Raw genomic sequence first — 16,241 nt, forward strand, 5'->3', positions numbered from 1 at the left:
GTCAAAGAAGTGCATGTCACTTCTTCAGACGTAAATGGAGCCGTTTTCCATGGACTCCATAAAAAAACAGCTCCAATTACGTCCGTAATGGACGCAGCGAAACACGCCTGCACATGCCATTACGGCTGAAATTACGGTGCTGTTTTCTCCTGAAAACAGCACCGTAATTTCAGCCGTAACAGACGCTGCCGTGTGAACATACCCTCAGGGCTTAAAATGTCAGGGGAAATAGCCCCAATACATATGTGTCCGCCCAAAAAAACAAGTGTGTATATGAGACAGCATATCTATAGCACTACGACCCTATAAACTATGGATAGGATTAGATACATTGGCTCAGCAGACAGTATCACACATGATAGGATTAGATACAGTGGCTCAGAAGGCAGTATCACACATGATAGGATTAGATACAGTGGCCCAGCGGACAGTATCACACATGATAGGATTAGATACAGTGGCTCAGCAGACAGTACCACACATGATAGGATTAGATACAGTGGCTCAGCAGACAGTACCACACATGATAGGATTAGATACAGTGGCTCAGAAGGCAGTATCACACATGATAGGATTAGATACAGTGGCTCAGCAGACAGTATCACACATGATCGGATTAGATATAGGGCCCAGCAGACAGTATCACACATGATCGGATTAGATATAGGGCCCAGCAGACAGTATCACACAAGATACGATTAGATACAGGGCCCAGCAGACAGTATCACACATGATTGGATTAGATACACAGCTCAGCAGACAGTATCACACATGATTGGATTAGATACACAGCTCAGCAGACAGTATCACACATGATTGGATTAGATACAGGGCCCAGCTCGCTGACATTGCGTCTCCAGCGCTGGACCCAGGATAGGTAAAAATAATAATTTTGCTTCTTTATGTGTTACTGATTATTTTTGTGTGTTTGTGTTTTTTTTACAGGTTCGGTTGGACTTCGGATACGAGGACTTCAATGACGGCGTTTTTTTTATTCTCAATAAAATGGTTAATGAGGGTTGTGTTTTTTTATTTCAATAAAATATTTTTTCTATGTGCTTGTATCTTTTTAAACTTTATTATCACCGCCTTAGTAATGGCCGCTGGCTGATTGACAACCTCCATTACTAAGGCGAGGCTTAATGTTAGCCGGTACAGAGGCTACACTAACCCCCATTATTACCCCGGTACCCACCGCCACCAGGGGTGCTGGGAAGAGCCGGGTACGAACCAGTACCCGTCCATCTGTAGTGACGGGCAGGCACCGGGGTGGCCGCAGGCTGGTAGTATTAGGCTGGGGAAGGTCAAAAACAGTGGCCCTTCCCACCCTTGTAATGCTGCCTGCTGCTGCTGTGTTGTATCTGGCTGGTTATGAAAATTGGGGGGGACCCCACATCGTTCTTTCAAATTATTATTTTTTTTTTAAAATGACGTGGGGTCCCCCCCATTTTTCATAACCAGCCAGATACAATAAAGCAGCAGCAGCCTAGCATCACCAGGGTAGGAAGGGCCACTGTTTTTGGCCTTTCCCCTCCTGATAATACCAGCCTGCGGCCACCCCAGTGGCTGACCATCACTACAGATGGTCAGGTACTGGATCGTACCCGGCTCTTCCCAGCACCCCTGGTGGCGGTGGGTACCGGGGTAATAAAGGGGGTTAGTGTTAGCCTCTGCATCCGCTAACACTAAGCCCCGCCTTAGCAATGGATGCTGTCAATCAGCCGGCGGCCATTACTAAGGTGGTAGTAATATAGTTTAAAAAAAAACACAAAGACATAGAAAAAATATTTTATTGAAATAAAAATAAAAAAACACACAGCCCTCATTAACCATTTTATTGATAATAAAAAAAAAAGCTGTCATCGAAGTAGTCCTGGAATCCGCCGTAGTCCAACGACCGAACCTGTAAGACAACACACAAAAAATTATTAGTAACACGTGTGTTAGGCTTAGATACAGGGCCCATGTGTGATACTGTCTGTGGGACCCTGTATCTAAGCCTACCACAACGTAGGCTTAGATACAGGGTCCAGCAGACAGTAATCTTATACAGTATAAGATTACTGTGTGCTGGGGCCCTGTATCTAAACCTACAGTGTGGTAGGCTTATATACAGGGCCCATCAGACAGGATCACACATGGGCCATGTATCTAAGCCTACCATGTGATTGGCTTAGATACAGGGCCCAGCAGACAGAATCACGCATGGGCCATGTATCTAAGCCTACCATGTGATTGGCTTAGATACAGGGCCCAGCAGACAGGATCACGCATGGGCCATGTATCTAAGCTTACCATGTGATTGGCTTAGATACAGGGCCCAGCAGACAGGATCACGCATGGGCCATGTATCTAAGCCTACCATGTGATTGGCTTAGATACAGGGCCCAGCAGACAGGATCAGACAATCTGTGATCCTGTCTCATGGGCCCCCTAAGCCTGCTACATCGTAGGCTTAGGGGTTGTACAGTCCCTAAACATTGATGGCCTATCCTCAGGATAGGCCATCATTAGCTGATGTGTCTCTCGGGACCCACAAATCAGCTGTTTTGAAGGGGCCGCAGCACTCGTACGAGAGCTGCTTCCCCTTCATTTCACTACTCGCCCACACTGTGAATCGCCGACACCGATTCACAGTGTGACCGGAATGAAGTGACAGGAATGAAGGGGAGCAGCTCTCGTACGAGTGCTGCGGCCCCTTCAAAACAGCTGATTGGCGGGTCCCGGGAGTCGGACCCCGCCAGTCAGGGCTAACCTTACCTTCCTCTTCGGCCGCGGCGGGAGTTCTGTTGTCTCGATGCTGTGCGCGGCGCATAGCGCTGTGACGTCATGTGCTGCGCACAGAGCTTGACGTCAGGACCTCCGCTGCGATCCGGAACCAGGAAGGTAAGTAAAGTATGTTACTATAGTAACAGGGGCCCGCGGCCCGAGTTACTATAGTAACTTTTTATTGATGTGATGCGGGGGCCGTGGGCCCCCCTGGCTTCGGGGCCCGGTCGCAATTGCGACCGCTGCGACCCCTATAGCTACGCCAGTGGATGTAGCCGTCTTTACCTCTAACGCATTAAATAAAGAATGGCTAGATCCCTTATCTTGACTTTTTCAATGGTTTTTGTTGTGTGATATCACGCTGCAGCAAGTTATCAGAGTCAAGTTAAAGATGGCTATATCTGTAAATTGGCCTGCAGTGCGGAATTTAATTCTGCAGCATGTCAATTTATGCTGCGTTTTTTTTGATTTTCTGTTTGCGGGTTTTACCCATAGAATTCAAAAACTCGCAACAGAAAGTCAAGTGTTGCGACTTTTGTGGAGTAATCGCAGTGATTACACCGCAAAAATCGCAACTCCGGAAAAAAAAAATCATACTTACCCAGAACGCTCTCCTTCTTCCTGCAGTCTGGCCTTCTGGTATGAAGTTTAATCCCATGTGACCGTTGCAGCCAATCATAGGCTGCAGCGTCACATGGCCTGCAACTTCATCGTAGGAGGCCAGACTACGCGCAGAGAAAACAGAGGTAAGTATGAGCGCTTTTTTCCGCAGTGGAAATTCCGTTCGAACAAACGCACCACATTGGTGTTGATTTTTCGTACAGCATATACTGCGGGTTCCAGGTCAGATACGCTGCGTGATTTTTACGCAGCGTATCCGACCCGTACCGTAAAGTACTTTCAGTGTAAAACTGAACTTTCACAGTTCATACAAACTGGCATGGTAAATCTTTTTATAAAAATTTGTGCTTTTAATTGTTCATACATTTGAAACTTTATAAAATAATACAAGAAATGTTTAATACAAAATAATTTCATGATTTACCTAATATAAAAATCGTAAAAAAATGTAGAGTATTAAAAATATAAAAACAAAAGAAATATAAAAATAGAAGAAAAAAAAAAAGTAAACATTGTGACTTGAGTTGAATTTCTTACCTCTTCCCACTGATGAATGTATCTAATTAATCTTGAAAGTCGTAGCAGGCGCAATAAACTTAGAATTTTTGTAAATCTCACAATGCGTAGTGCTCGGGCAGTCTTATAAACCTCAGAATCCATGCCTTTCTCTACAATGAGAAAGATATAATCCACGGGAATAGAAGAGATGAAGTCAACAACAAACCAACTCTTTAAATAACTCATCTTTATGACTTTGGGATCTAGTATTATTTCAGAATTGTCTTCAATGACAATCCCAGTTCTAAAATTCATGAACAAGTCAAATAAAAAAACGGTGTCGGATGCGACGTTGAATATAATCCACGGTGTTGTTGTCTGTTCCGTGAAGAAGGTTATCCCGACAGGAATAATGACAAGATTCCCCACCATCATAATCAGCATTATTAGGTCCCAGTAAAACCTGCAAAAAAATCAAAATACCAAATAATTAGAAGGCAAAATGTACTTCCTCATTTAATTTGCATGATAATAACAAGAGCGAGGACTGTATTCAGCGAGAATGCATTATAATGAGTCATTCTCTATAGCAATCAAACTCTGAAAGCATAGTCTTCTACATTTACATAGAGGCTTTGTGAATGCTGCAAATTAGTGGATTCAGCTCAGTCTCATTAAAGTACACAAAAAAAATACTGTAATAATAGCATGTGTATATGTGCGACTTCTTGGGCTCACTCATTCTATATTTCCTTATGAATTATACATGTGCTACAGTCAGTGCATTGATGGCCTCTTATATGAATACTGAATAACTTGCTTATTGTATGTTACAATAGGGATCACTGATCCTTGTGGCCACCTTCCTGGCCCCTGCTCTTCATCAGGTTTATAAAAATAGTCAACAGTGGTAAAATTACATCTGTGCTTTCAAGCTGTATATCCCATGCTAAATGAGAAGCTATAGGCATATACTATCCAAATACATTGAGATTATATTATTTAAAGTCTATCTCCATTTTCTACAAATGTGCCCCTCAAGCCCCTCTCTAAGTTTTAATATTTCTGAACAATTTTTTGTACATATCTTCAACCTGAAGCAGCATAATTTCTTGTGCAATTATCTTATGTTTCATCTGTTGTTTAAAGTGTAGCTAAACGTTCGACAAACTTCTGACATGTCATAGTGACATGTCAGAAGTTTGTATTGGTGAGGGTCCGAGCACGGAGATCCCCACCAATCGCTAGAACGAAGCAGCTGAAGAGTTTGTGTGAGCGCTCAGCTGCTTCGTGTCTGTTCGGCTTTTTCCGGAAATCAATGTATCGGTGTATGGACTCAATAGAAAGTCTATGAGCCTGTACACTGATACATCGGCTTTCCTGAAAAAGTCGAACAGATACAAAGCAGCTGAGCGGTCACACGAACGATTCAGCTGCTTTGTTCTAGCGATTGGTGGGGATCTCCGTGCTCGAACCCCCACCAATACAAACTTCTGACATGTCACTATGATATGTCAGAAGTTTGTCAAACGTTTAGTTACACTTTAAGCCTCCCTGCACATGATGCGTATTACGTGCAGTTCTGAGGTGCAAATCTGTAGCGTAATACAATACCAGCAAATTAAATGAGATCACAAGTAATCTGATCTACACATTGCAGAATTTTTCCATACGGAAATTGACCTGTGGTGCGTATTTCAAAATCTGCATCATGTCAATTTATCTTGCGTTTCCTCCTCAGAATTGTATCTGACGAGTTTAGAAAAAAAATGCACCAAAATCCGCAGCATAAAACAACACCTAGAATTGCAAAATGGAAAGGTATGAGTCGGCACTGCTTAGGTTAATAGTCCTTAGGACGAAGGACCAGTCCGGCCTAGGGGCTCAGACAGGTAGTACGGTGTTGGTCAAGGGAGAAGCTCAGCTCATAAGTACAAGTCCATCCAATGTATGTATAGAGTAAAGAGAAAGAGCGGCACTCTCATCAGAAGCCTTTAGAAAGCGAGTCTACGCGAAACAAATTTTGCCTGTGACACTCACGATCTGTACCCGGTTTTGTATTGAGCAATAAAGAAAAAAGAAAACATCAGTTTGGGTGACTGCCGCACTTTCTCTTTACTCTTTGCATACGTTTGATAAAACGGCATCTATTTCCGCATCAAAATGTAAAAACCGCATCTAACAATTAATAAAAAAAACACCCTATTAAGTGCAGATTTTACCTGCGGAATTACCTGCATTTACCTGCTGTTTTGATGTGGATTTTCCACACCAAATTCTACAACATGTGTATGTAGCCTAAGTAGCTGGGGCCTATAGTAAAACAAGCTCGTGTCGTATATAGTGGCACTCTACTGCTGTATATAGCAGACTTCTGTAGCCATTTTACTACATACTGTAACTACATATTCTCAGATGGTGGTCCCACAGATTGGTAGTCAAGTGGCTGCTAGGTATTATGATCTCACACATCCCTCTAAGTGACAGGTCCAATGATAGCCATAAACATAAATTGTGCAAAATATGTTATAATAATTAAACTATTTGTATAAGTTCCGGCTGTTGAATAAGGAATAAAAGGGTTGTCAGGGATTTGAAAAAAAGGGTCTGCTTGCCACCTTTGCCCATTGGCTGGGCCTGGTAATGCAGCTCATTCTCATTCGAGTGACATTGTCTGGTTGTGATGCTACATACTGAAAAAAAAAAATCACCTTTGATTACTATGGAGATCACAAATACAGTCTAACAGCACTGTAAAGTAGTCAGCATGTTGTGACCATCATTTGGTATAGTATAAAATATCATAAAGATGCAAAGGAAACAAAACACAACACAAAAGCCTACAGCAAGCAAATCGGACTGGGTTCATTTCCTAACGGAATCAGACTAAACTTTTCAAGAATATTTTAAAACCTTTAGTACATTTCCAATATGACATTAAGCCCTCATGCACACGGATAAAATACTGACCCATTCATTTCTATCGGCCACGGACACCTTCCCATATATTTGTGTGTGTGTGTGTGTGTGTGTGTCCGGGGCCGTAGAAATGATCCGCAAAAAATAGGACATGTCCTATTTTTTCCATTTACGGACCGTGCTCCTATACTTTTTAATGTAAGCACAACCCGAAAATTACAGTCCACGACCCGCCCAGGCCGTGCATGAAGCCTAAAGCGTATCTGTCACATATTCATGCTGCCCCCGCCCTTCGGACGCTGCTTGAAACTTTTCTCCCTTTTACTGTACCATAGATCCAAAAATCAGGCAGGAGATATGAAGCAAAAACGTGAAGGTGCTTTATTAATCCATCAGTCAGGTGCAACGTTCCAGCTCTACAATACAATACAAGCTTGAAAAGGCTCTATTGTAGAGCTGAAACTTTGCACCTGACTGATGGATTAATAAAGCACCTTCACATTTTTGCTACATATCTCTGGAGTGCTGCCTGATTTTTGGATCTATTAATTTGGGTCATTTTGGTGGTGACCCTGGCGGGCTTGCACCTATCTATTATTTTTTGACTGGGCGGTTGACATTTTTTTGTATTTCCATATTACTGTGCATAGAGAGAAAAGTGACAATCAGCGGCTGGAGGGTGGGTGGGAGACAGGGTCAGATTTTATATATATATACTTCTGGCCCTATGCTGCAAGTCTTAGGCTAGTGCTACATGACAACTTGTGTCGCGTGACATCAAACTACATGAGCAGCGCGCGACAGAAAAGTTTGTGGTTTTTGTTCTATTTGATGCCGCACAACTTTGTTTGGGCGCATGCGACTGCCTCGTAAAAATACACCTTGTAAAAATGAAGTGGTTTGTCACTCCATGAAGCGTTTTACAAGCAGATTTTACATTGACACTACAAAAAACACTTAGAAAATACGCCTTAAATACGCCTGGATTCAGAGTCTGTTTTCTTTTGAAATCAGCCTTGTATTTATCTGCCTCAAACATGTGCCATGTGAACATACCCAAAGAATTCTCAGAATAAACTTCCAATTTCAGGTCCATTACTATTTCTATAGGGGCTTAAACTTTCCAAATCAGTTACAGAGCAAAAAAACTGCAAAAAAACACAAATGAACTTAGCCATAGCTCTTTGTATATATGATATTCAGTAAGTCGTTATGCCCTACATAATAAATGTATTTGGTGATGAAATGTAAACTGTTCCATAATTGTAATATTAGGAACAAGCATAACATATGTTCCCGATCTCTGCGCTCACAAGTGGTGGTGAAAACTATATGCTAATGGAGGGGCAACTGGGCCAAAATTACGCAAAATAAATCATATCTATGAAAAAATATTACACAAAATATGATAAATTAGGCGCAAGCAAATCAAACAGCTTGTAAACTAGCAACACGGCTAATTCACGTGGATGACACTTCTATATATATATATATACATATGTTCTCCTATATATATATATAGTCATGTCTGCTGCATGGGTCTAAAAATAATCACAGCCGAAACATAGTCTATAAGAGTATTTAATAGTATTAAATGCAGCATATTTATCAGCCGTCTACAAGCTAAATGTTATATATAAACATTTCTTTAACGTATAAAATTCATCAGCCGAAACAAACAACCAAAGCAACCAGGCACACATGTGAGGTGAGAAAATTACAGTGCAGTTTATACAGATGCTTAAAGGAGTTCTCACATTTTGACAATCCCTACTTGTCAGAAGGGTCTCTTGACAATAAGCCAATCACAAAGTGTCCCCCGCTACAACCTTCAGCACTTAATCGGTTGGGATACCCTGCAGTACATTTTTAATTTCTCTGCAGCGCCACCACAGGAGAAATTAAGCATTAAACAGTATCAATGCAAATAAATGGATTGTCTGTGCAATGAAGGACAGGTCCTATAGAGCAAGGGATGCTCTTTATAAATGCTCTGTACTCTAACAAAGAGACAAGAATCCCGAATAGAGGACCAACTCCATTAAAGAGTTATTCCCATCTCAGCAATTGCTCAGCTGTTTTCGTAGCTCCCATAGAACGTATTGGAGAGAACCACTTGTGGCCTCCGTTGTCGATATAGGTGCGGGACCCAGAGCTGAGACCCACATTTATTAGGCCTTTATTTCATATACTGACGCACAGCAGAATATCTGCTGTTGAATATTATTATCGCTGGCGACGAGGCCAGAGTGACCAAGATACGGACCCCTGAGGATGAGTATCTGAAACGCGTAGGGTCTTTCATTGTACATGGAATGTTTGCATAGGGGACAGTAGCATTGTGTTACACCCAGCGCTAGGAGATCCGGTGTTTGCTCATGGACACTGGTGCCTTTTGGGGATTGTACTATTGCTGTGCCCAGGACAAATGCTGGTTCCAGTAAAATATTGTTATAAACACTGAGATATATTTATCACAATGACTCAGTGTTTCTTGTTTAATTCATTTTTTAATTTACACGGTGGGGCTTATTTCACAGTGGTGTGTTACCCCTGGTTTTAAAACGAGTTACTAATAAAAGGTATATTTTACTCAGTTGTCACTTCAGTGAACCCCCGATATGTTATTAATGTCTGAGATAGGAATAACCATTTAACTCAGAAATTCCTATTAAGGCATAAGGAAATATGTTTTCAAAGCTGGACAACCCAAGAAAATGTGCCCGTGCGATCACCACGGGAACCAGGCTGTGACTGACAGCCGTGCTCCCACAGCAACAGCTAGAATCTGAGAAACCTCTGATTGCGGCTGTTTACCCCCTAAATTCTGCGGTCAATGGCGACCAGGGCATTTAAGTGGTTTGACAGAGGAAGTGGGTTCCCTCTATCACCAGTCGGCGGCCCGTGAACGCGATTGCTGGCCGCCGATGGATTTCCATGTTTGTGGTGGCCTAGCAAAGGCCCCCTGGCCTGCCATGACTATATATCTATTCGGCTGTGCAAGAGACATGGCCTAATAGACTGCCTGTCAGTTTTGCACTGACAGGCAGTAATGCTGTGGTAGACTGAGTATACCAAAGCATTATGTTAGCAATCAAAAGATCGCATTGTGAAGTCCTCTAGTTGGACAAAAAAAATATATTAAATACAGTTAAATATATATATATATATATATATATATATATATATATATATATATATATATATATATATATATATATATATATATTTATTTATTTATTTTTTTTTAAAGTGTCAAAAAATAAAAAAAAATATATGGTTATCGCCGCGATAGTTAACATGATATTTAAACTGCAAGTGAACACTGTACAAAAAAATGCAAAAAAAACATTGCGAAAGTCCACAAGTCCACAAAAGTCCACAAAAGTTATGACTCTTGGAAAGTGGTGATGCAAAATCAAATAATTTTTGTTTAAAATAGTTTTTATTGTGAAGAAGTAGTAAAACATAAACATATTTGGTACTGCTGCAATTGTACCGACCCATAGCATTTAGATAACATGTTATTGACGCCGCACAGTGAACTGCGCAAGTTTAAAAAGCGAATAACAATGTTGGAATAGCTGTTTTTCTAATTACCTCCCGTACGACTATGTTGATGAAAAAATTTAATAGTTATTACTCTTGGAATGCAACAATGAAAAAAGAATGCTTGCTCTTTAAGGCCAAAAATAGGCCTGGTTGTTAAGGGGTTAGGACGACAATGTATTGCCAAATTTACTCATGGCTGTCCCTTTTCTTTAAAGGGCTATTCCCAACTTAGACATTTAGGGCATATCCAATGTCTAAAAGATGTGCGTCCCAGCTCTAGGACCTGCACCTATATCGAGAATGGAGGTCATATGATATAGCACCCACAGAAGTCTATTGAACCCTACTGAACCTCAGTACGTACTGCCGTTTGCATGAGACCTTAGTAGAAAAAAAGTTGATAATGTGCATAGAGCTAAGGGTTTATTTTTATGGAGAAATTAGGCACTAAATATAATGCAGTAAGTTTACCTGCAGTTCTGATATAACATACTATGATATCACAATGAGATGTCCTGGATGGATCTGGAGGGGCTTTGATCGCCCAGCTATTTAAGTCTCAAGATATACCAAATATTATAAAAGATTTGTTTTAATAGTCACACCTGCATCGCACAATATAATAACTATGGGACATACTTGTATAGCTTAGATGTGTATATATCTAGATTATAACAATGAACGGTTTGAAAAAATATAGAGACAGGGGTATTGGGTATATGTGTGGCAGCTGGCAGGTATGTCATAACCGGCAATCCTAGGGAAATAGCTTGTTTTGTCTAGTAATTAGATATCTGCTCCGGTTTAATAATAATTGTCGTATTTTCTAGCCCTTGTTGATTGCTCATTGTTAACATTCTCTTAATCAGCAACAAATATTACCATAGTTATTCAAGACAACCGCTATTTTTGTGCTAATAATGCATCCATACGCAAGAATATGTCTATGTTGGTGATAGTAGCGAAGGGTTAGCTCAAGACTGTGGTTACTTTTTATGACACCAAGACCAGAAGACAACCGGACAGTATTAAATTGTGACAAATAAACTAATCAAGAGATCCTTGCAAAAACATCCAAAAAAATTACGAGATGTTGAGACTGGTGCAGACACATTGATTCTCTGAGAACTGCAAGCTGCTGATTGAAGAGATCATCTTGTGAGAAATTTATTTTCAGTTGAGTAACCATGACATTGTTAGTAATTAAAATGCTTTCAACGGAATACAGAGTGGCAATTATTGCTACAGAAGTTTTCCGTGTACGGAGTGTGGAGTGATTCAGCCATCTTCAAGGAAAAAAAGAAAAATCTGATTGCATCTCCTGTTTAGCATGCATTGACTGCTGCAGAATGCACACTTGAAATGCAATAAATTATGCAAAGAATGGGTACAATCCAGAAAAAAAGAATTCCAAATCAAATGTAGATTTTTAATGGGCTCCAAGAAAAGCAGATCATCCGCAAGCTAGACATATACATTGAACAGTACAAGACCCAAACTCAAAATTCCTGCTTTGTGATACCATATTGTTATTCATTTCTCCAGGAAGTCACAACATGTACTGTGTTGTTCTAATTACAATGGTGAGCTGGATAGAATGGGTCTATAGGACGTAGTTCTTGGAATTGTGGTGGACCAAAGATGTACTGTATCAGTTCAGACTTGAATACAATGATTGTAACTAGAACATTTTAAATGCAAAGTTACCATCTGTTTTGTAAATCCAGAATCATATTTTAAAGCCCCAGGTATATTACGTTTATTACATTATATATATACACATGAACGTCACCTTATATTCAATAAACTAAAGAGGTTGGAAACAAAATACAAAAGAATGTAATATCTATGTGAACTACTCTCAGCCCTATAAACTTGATTTTTCCATTTTAATGTATCTAGTGAGTGATCTCTACAACAGTTCTAAGCACATACCGTGAATGAGCAGCTTTCTCTGCCTCTCTCGCAGCAAGAATTCTCAATTTGCACCAAGCAGCAAGTGATATGAATCAATCAATCAATCAATCAATCAACTGCATGTTGATAAAGACTTGTTTCTATATGTCTTTTAAGCTAAGAAAACCTCAGTGGTAGTTATCAGTTACCACATTGATATCACAAATACTTTTATACTGTGCAGAATTTACAATTTTGAGTAGCAAGGAAAAGGCATAGAAAAAGATAACAGCTTTTCCCAAGATTTGGATTGTGTATTATCAGACAGGGGGCCAAGGAGAAAACCAGGGGAAAATGTTGTGTTCACATGCCAAACGTTTTCTTTAATTTGTATTACATGAAATAAAGTTCATTAAATTAGTTCAAACTCAGTCTAGATTGATTCAGAAAGTTAATGTTCCAACTAGACAGAATCAGAAAACTCCATCTGTTTTTCTCCTATTAGTCACCCAGGCATTAGTTAAAAACATTAATTAATTAATTAGTCGGCCCTAATGTCATTCTGAAATGCCATTGCTCTTTTCAAATGCTTTATGACATGAAATAAAGGCATTTTCAATGGAAAACCACCGTCATGGGAATACATCTCACTCTTTTGAGAGGCAGAATTTTCCAATATACTGTATACAGTACCTATAATGATATCAAATATGCACATAATATCAAGGCATGAATGTAATGAAACTAGAACAAGGCAGGAAGAACTTCCTTGACCACCAAACAAGTGTTACCATACTTCAAAATAGTATAGGTCAGCGTATTATCCCCAGCTGAAAAATACATTAATTAAAAGGCATTCATTAAAGGGATTGTCCATTAAAATTAAGCTGGTTACAGTTCGGTACACAGATTAGCGGCAACAGTTTGTAGCGTAAGGAAGGGATGTGCTGAGGAAACAATACAAGTTTAGTATACAGATAAGCGGCAACAATTTGAAGCATAAGGCAGAGACACAGTCAGGAAACAGTCCAAGTTTCGCACACAAATAGCGGCAACAGTTTGTAGAGTAATGCAGAGACGTGGTCAGGAAACAATGCAAGTTCGGTACACAAATAAGCAGCAATCGTTTGTAGAGTAAGACAGCTAGACTAGACTAGAGGCAGGAAGCTCAATAGTCTGGTAAGGAGAAAGTGCAAGGGCCAGACTATTAAAGCAAGCAGAAAGGGTGAGACTAATTAGGTACTTAAAGCGGAGAATTTTAAGAGGCAATAATCAATAGAACCTAGGTATTAAATTCAGCATTGGAGCTGTCCAGCACCACCAGTAGTCAAATGAGGGGAGTTACTGCCTGGGATATAGGAGTTTCTGGATTCTAACTCTGACACAGGGTGGAACCTGCAAGGAATTAGGCAGCAAGTTTTACAGTGCACCCACTGAACTCAATGGGTTCTCCATACGATACACAAACGTAACAGGTCCTCCAGAGAGGACTCTCTCTCTCTCTTTTGGAGACCTGGTACGTTCGTGTATCGTATGGAGAACCGATTGAGACATTAAAGTATATAAAAAAATATTTTTTCTAAACCAAACAATCTCTTTAAGTTTAAGAAATTTTGGTCCTTCCCATTATAATGCCATGGCTTGGCAGTGGGATTCCGTTCATTACACTGCAAATAACTACTATATACTGGCAATAGCCATCTTAATAAGTGTGTTAATAAATGCTATGATCGACCCCCAGCTCCTACAACTTATGTTCTTTAATTAATTGATATTAAAATATCTATTGTGGTACATTGTAGTTACCCCCCCCCCCCCCACCCCCCACCTCTCCTGTGGGTTTGGGTGCTTTCTCCCTTTACTGTAGAGTTGTTTGGCTCTGCTACACCCACTGACTTCTTACATAAATCTTTCCTTGGATTTCCTAATTATTGTGTCATAAGCTTTTAATTTAGTTACTATTGTTTCTTGCTAAACTACTACATGACTTTCCAAACCGCGGCTCGACTTTTAAGACGACGCCCCATATGTACATGGATTTGTAGCCACATATAGGGTATATTTTTAGCACATCTGAAACAAGAAACATCCACTATGAAATCGTGTAGATCCATTGTAACCCCTTAAGGACAGGGTCAATTTTGGCCTTGAGGACAGAATAATTCTTTTATATTTTCCTCTTTGCATTTGATCTCTCATAATTTTTTTATTTGACGCAGTTATATGAGACCTTGTTTTTTTGTGGATTAGCTGTACTTTATGTAGGTGCCACTGTTTGGTACATTTAAATTATCATTTAAATTATATAAATTTATATTTTGGCAAAAATGCTGAAAAAAGCAGTTTCGCTGAAGTTTTCATAATTTTTTTTTGCAACATATACTGAACGTAAATTTATGCTATCAATTTGCTGTGCAGGTTCTTGTGGTCGTAACTATAATAAATATGTGTATATTATTTTATGTTTTGGGACATATCAAATAAAGTTTACTTATTGGAAAAAAAATTGCATTTGGCCCTGTTCACACCGAGTTTTTTTGCAGGCGGAAAAATCTTCCTCAAAATTCCAGATTTGAGCTGCCGGCAGAACATTTGCATCCATTTTCACTGCGTTTTCTGGCTGCAGCCATTGAGCGCCACGGGTAAAAAACGCAGTGAAAACCGCTTTCTCTGCCTCCCATTGATGTCAATGGGAGGTCAGAGACGGAAACCCCCGAAGAAAGGGTATGTTGCGTCTTCTTCCCACGAGCGGGTTTTACCGCTCACGGAAAAAAAAAAAACTCTGCCTCCCATTCAAATCAATGCAAGGCGATTTCGGGCATTTTTTGGCGCTGTTTGCGACTCGCGGTTTCCGCATCAAAAATAGAGCCAAAATAATCTGTGTGAACTAGCCCTTTGTGTATTTTATTTACTGATGATTTACTTAAAGAGGACCTGTCGTATTTTTTTTTTTTTAAACCACATACACCCTTTTATTTCTGATTGGACAGCGTCACAGTGATGTAGGAGGCAATGCCTACTGGAGACTCTGTACCTTTACTCAAAATTTGAATATTAGGCGCCAAGCGGAGCAGGGGCCGTAGCAGTACAATGGGAGGGCCAAAAAATAAATAAATGACAGCGCTGGAATCGAGACGACACCAGGAATAAGGGGAGGTACGTGCTTGTTTGTTTGTTTTTTTTAAAAAAAAATCATGACAGGAACTCTTTAACATTACTTTTTGTTTTTTAATATCACTTTTTTTTTAATCGATAGAGGATGTTTAATTTTGACTTTTAACTTTTTATTTTAATGTACTGGCATATATCTATATGCCAGTACATTAGCATGTGTACTGATAGTACACAAGTAGTTGTTAGGACGTACCTCAGTATGCCCTAACAACAGGAAATATGGTCAGACAGCCCTGGACTGTCTGGCTACACAATGTATGTCCCTTGATCGCGTCACAGGGATTCCCTGTGGTGCAATCAAAGGGGGAGTCTTCATTCTCATTTTCCTTTGAATGTCACGATCAGCTTTGATCGTAGCATTCAAGGGGTTAACGGTGGAGAGCAGATGTTTCTTTGATCTCTGTCTTTAGACCGGGACTGCATTTACATATTACAGCCGCTGCCCTGCTCCTGATTAGCATTACATCTATGCTCGTCATGACAACGTCCAGCCTCTCATGACATTCATAGACGTCAAGTGTTGTCAACTAGTTAAAGATCATGTTTTCCAATAAAAAAAACATTATGTCTTTGAGTTGTCCTCTTCTGTAAAATTTTTAAAAATTTGGTCAATGGTTATTTAGTTCTATTTGTTTCTAACCTTTCTGCTGATAACCACCAATGGCCACCCTATGTCTTAGACTGGTTCTCACACAACTGTCTGGTAATTTGCCATGCATGCATATGGTTTTAGATAATAATCCACTCAATAACTTGTCAGGTTTTCCATGTAGAATTTCTGGATACTTGGGTGACAACCCTTATGGAAACTG

The 16,241-nt window shown here is 40.0% G+C and overlaps 1 protein-coding gene across 1 annotated transcript in view; it reads right to left on the reverse strand.

Moving 5' to 3' along the window:
* The window catches only part of HCN1 (hyperpolarization activated cyclic nucleotide gated potassium channel 1), a 443,459-nt gene that overhangs the window by 325,231 nt on the left and 101,987 nt on the right, over nucleotides 1-16,241 (reverse strand). Inside the window, exon 2 of the mRNA XM_075839721.1 lies at nucleotides 3,928-4,351. Coding sequence (XP_075695836.1) covers nucleotides 3,928-4,351 — 424 coding nt within the window. The remainder of the gene's footprint in view (nucleotides 1-3,927; nucleotides 4,352-16,241) is intronic.

Source organism: Rhinoderma darwinii, chromosome 1, assembly GCF_050947455.1.
Source record: "Rhinoderma darwinii isolate aRhiDar2 chromosome 1, aRhiDar2.hap1, whole genome shotgun sequence".
NCBI classification, from domain to species: Eukaryota; Metazoa; Chordata; class Amphibia; order Anura; family Rhinodermatidae; genus Rhinoderma; species Rhinoderma darwinii.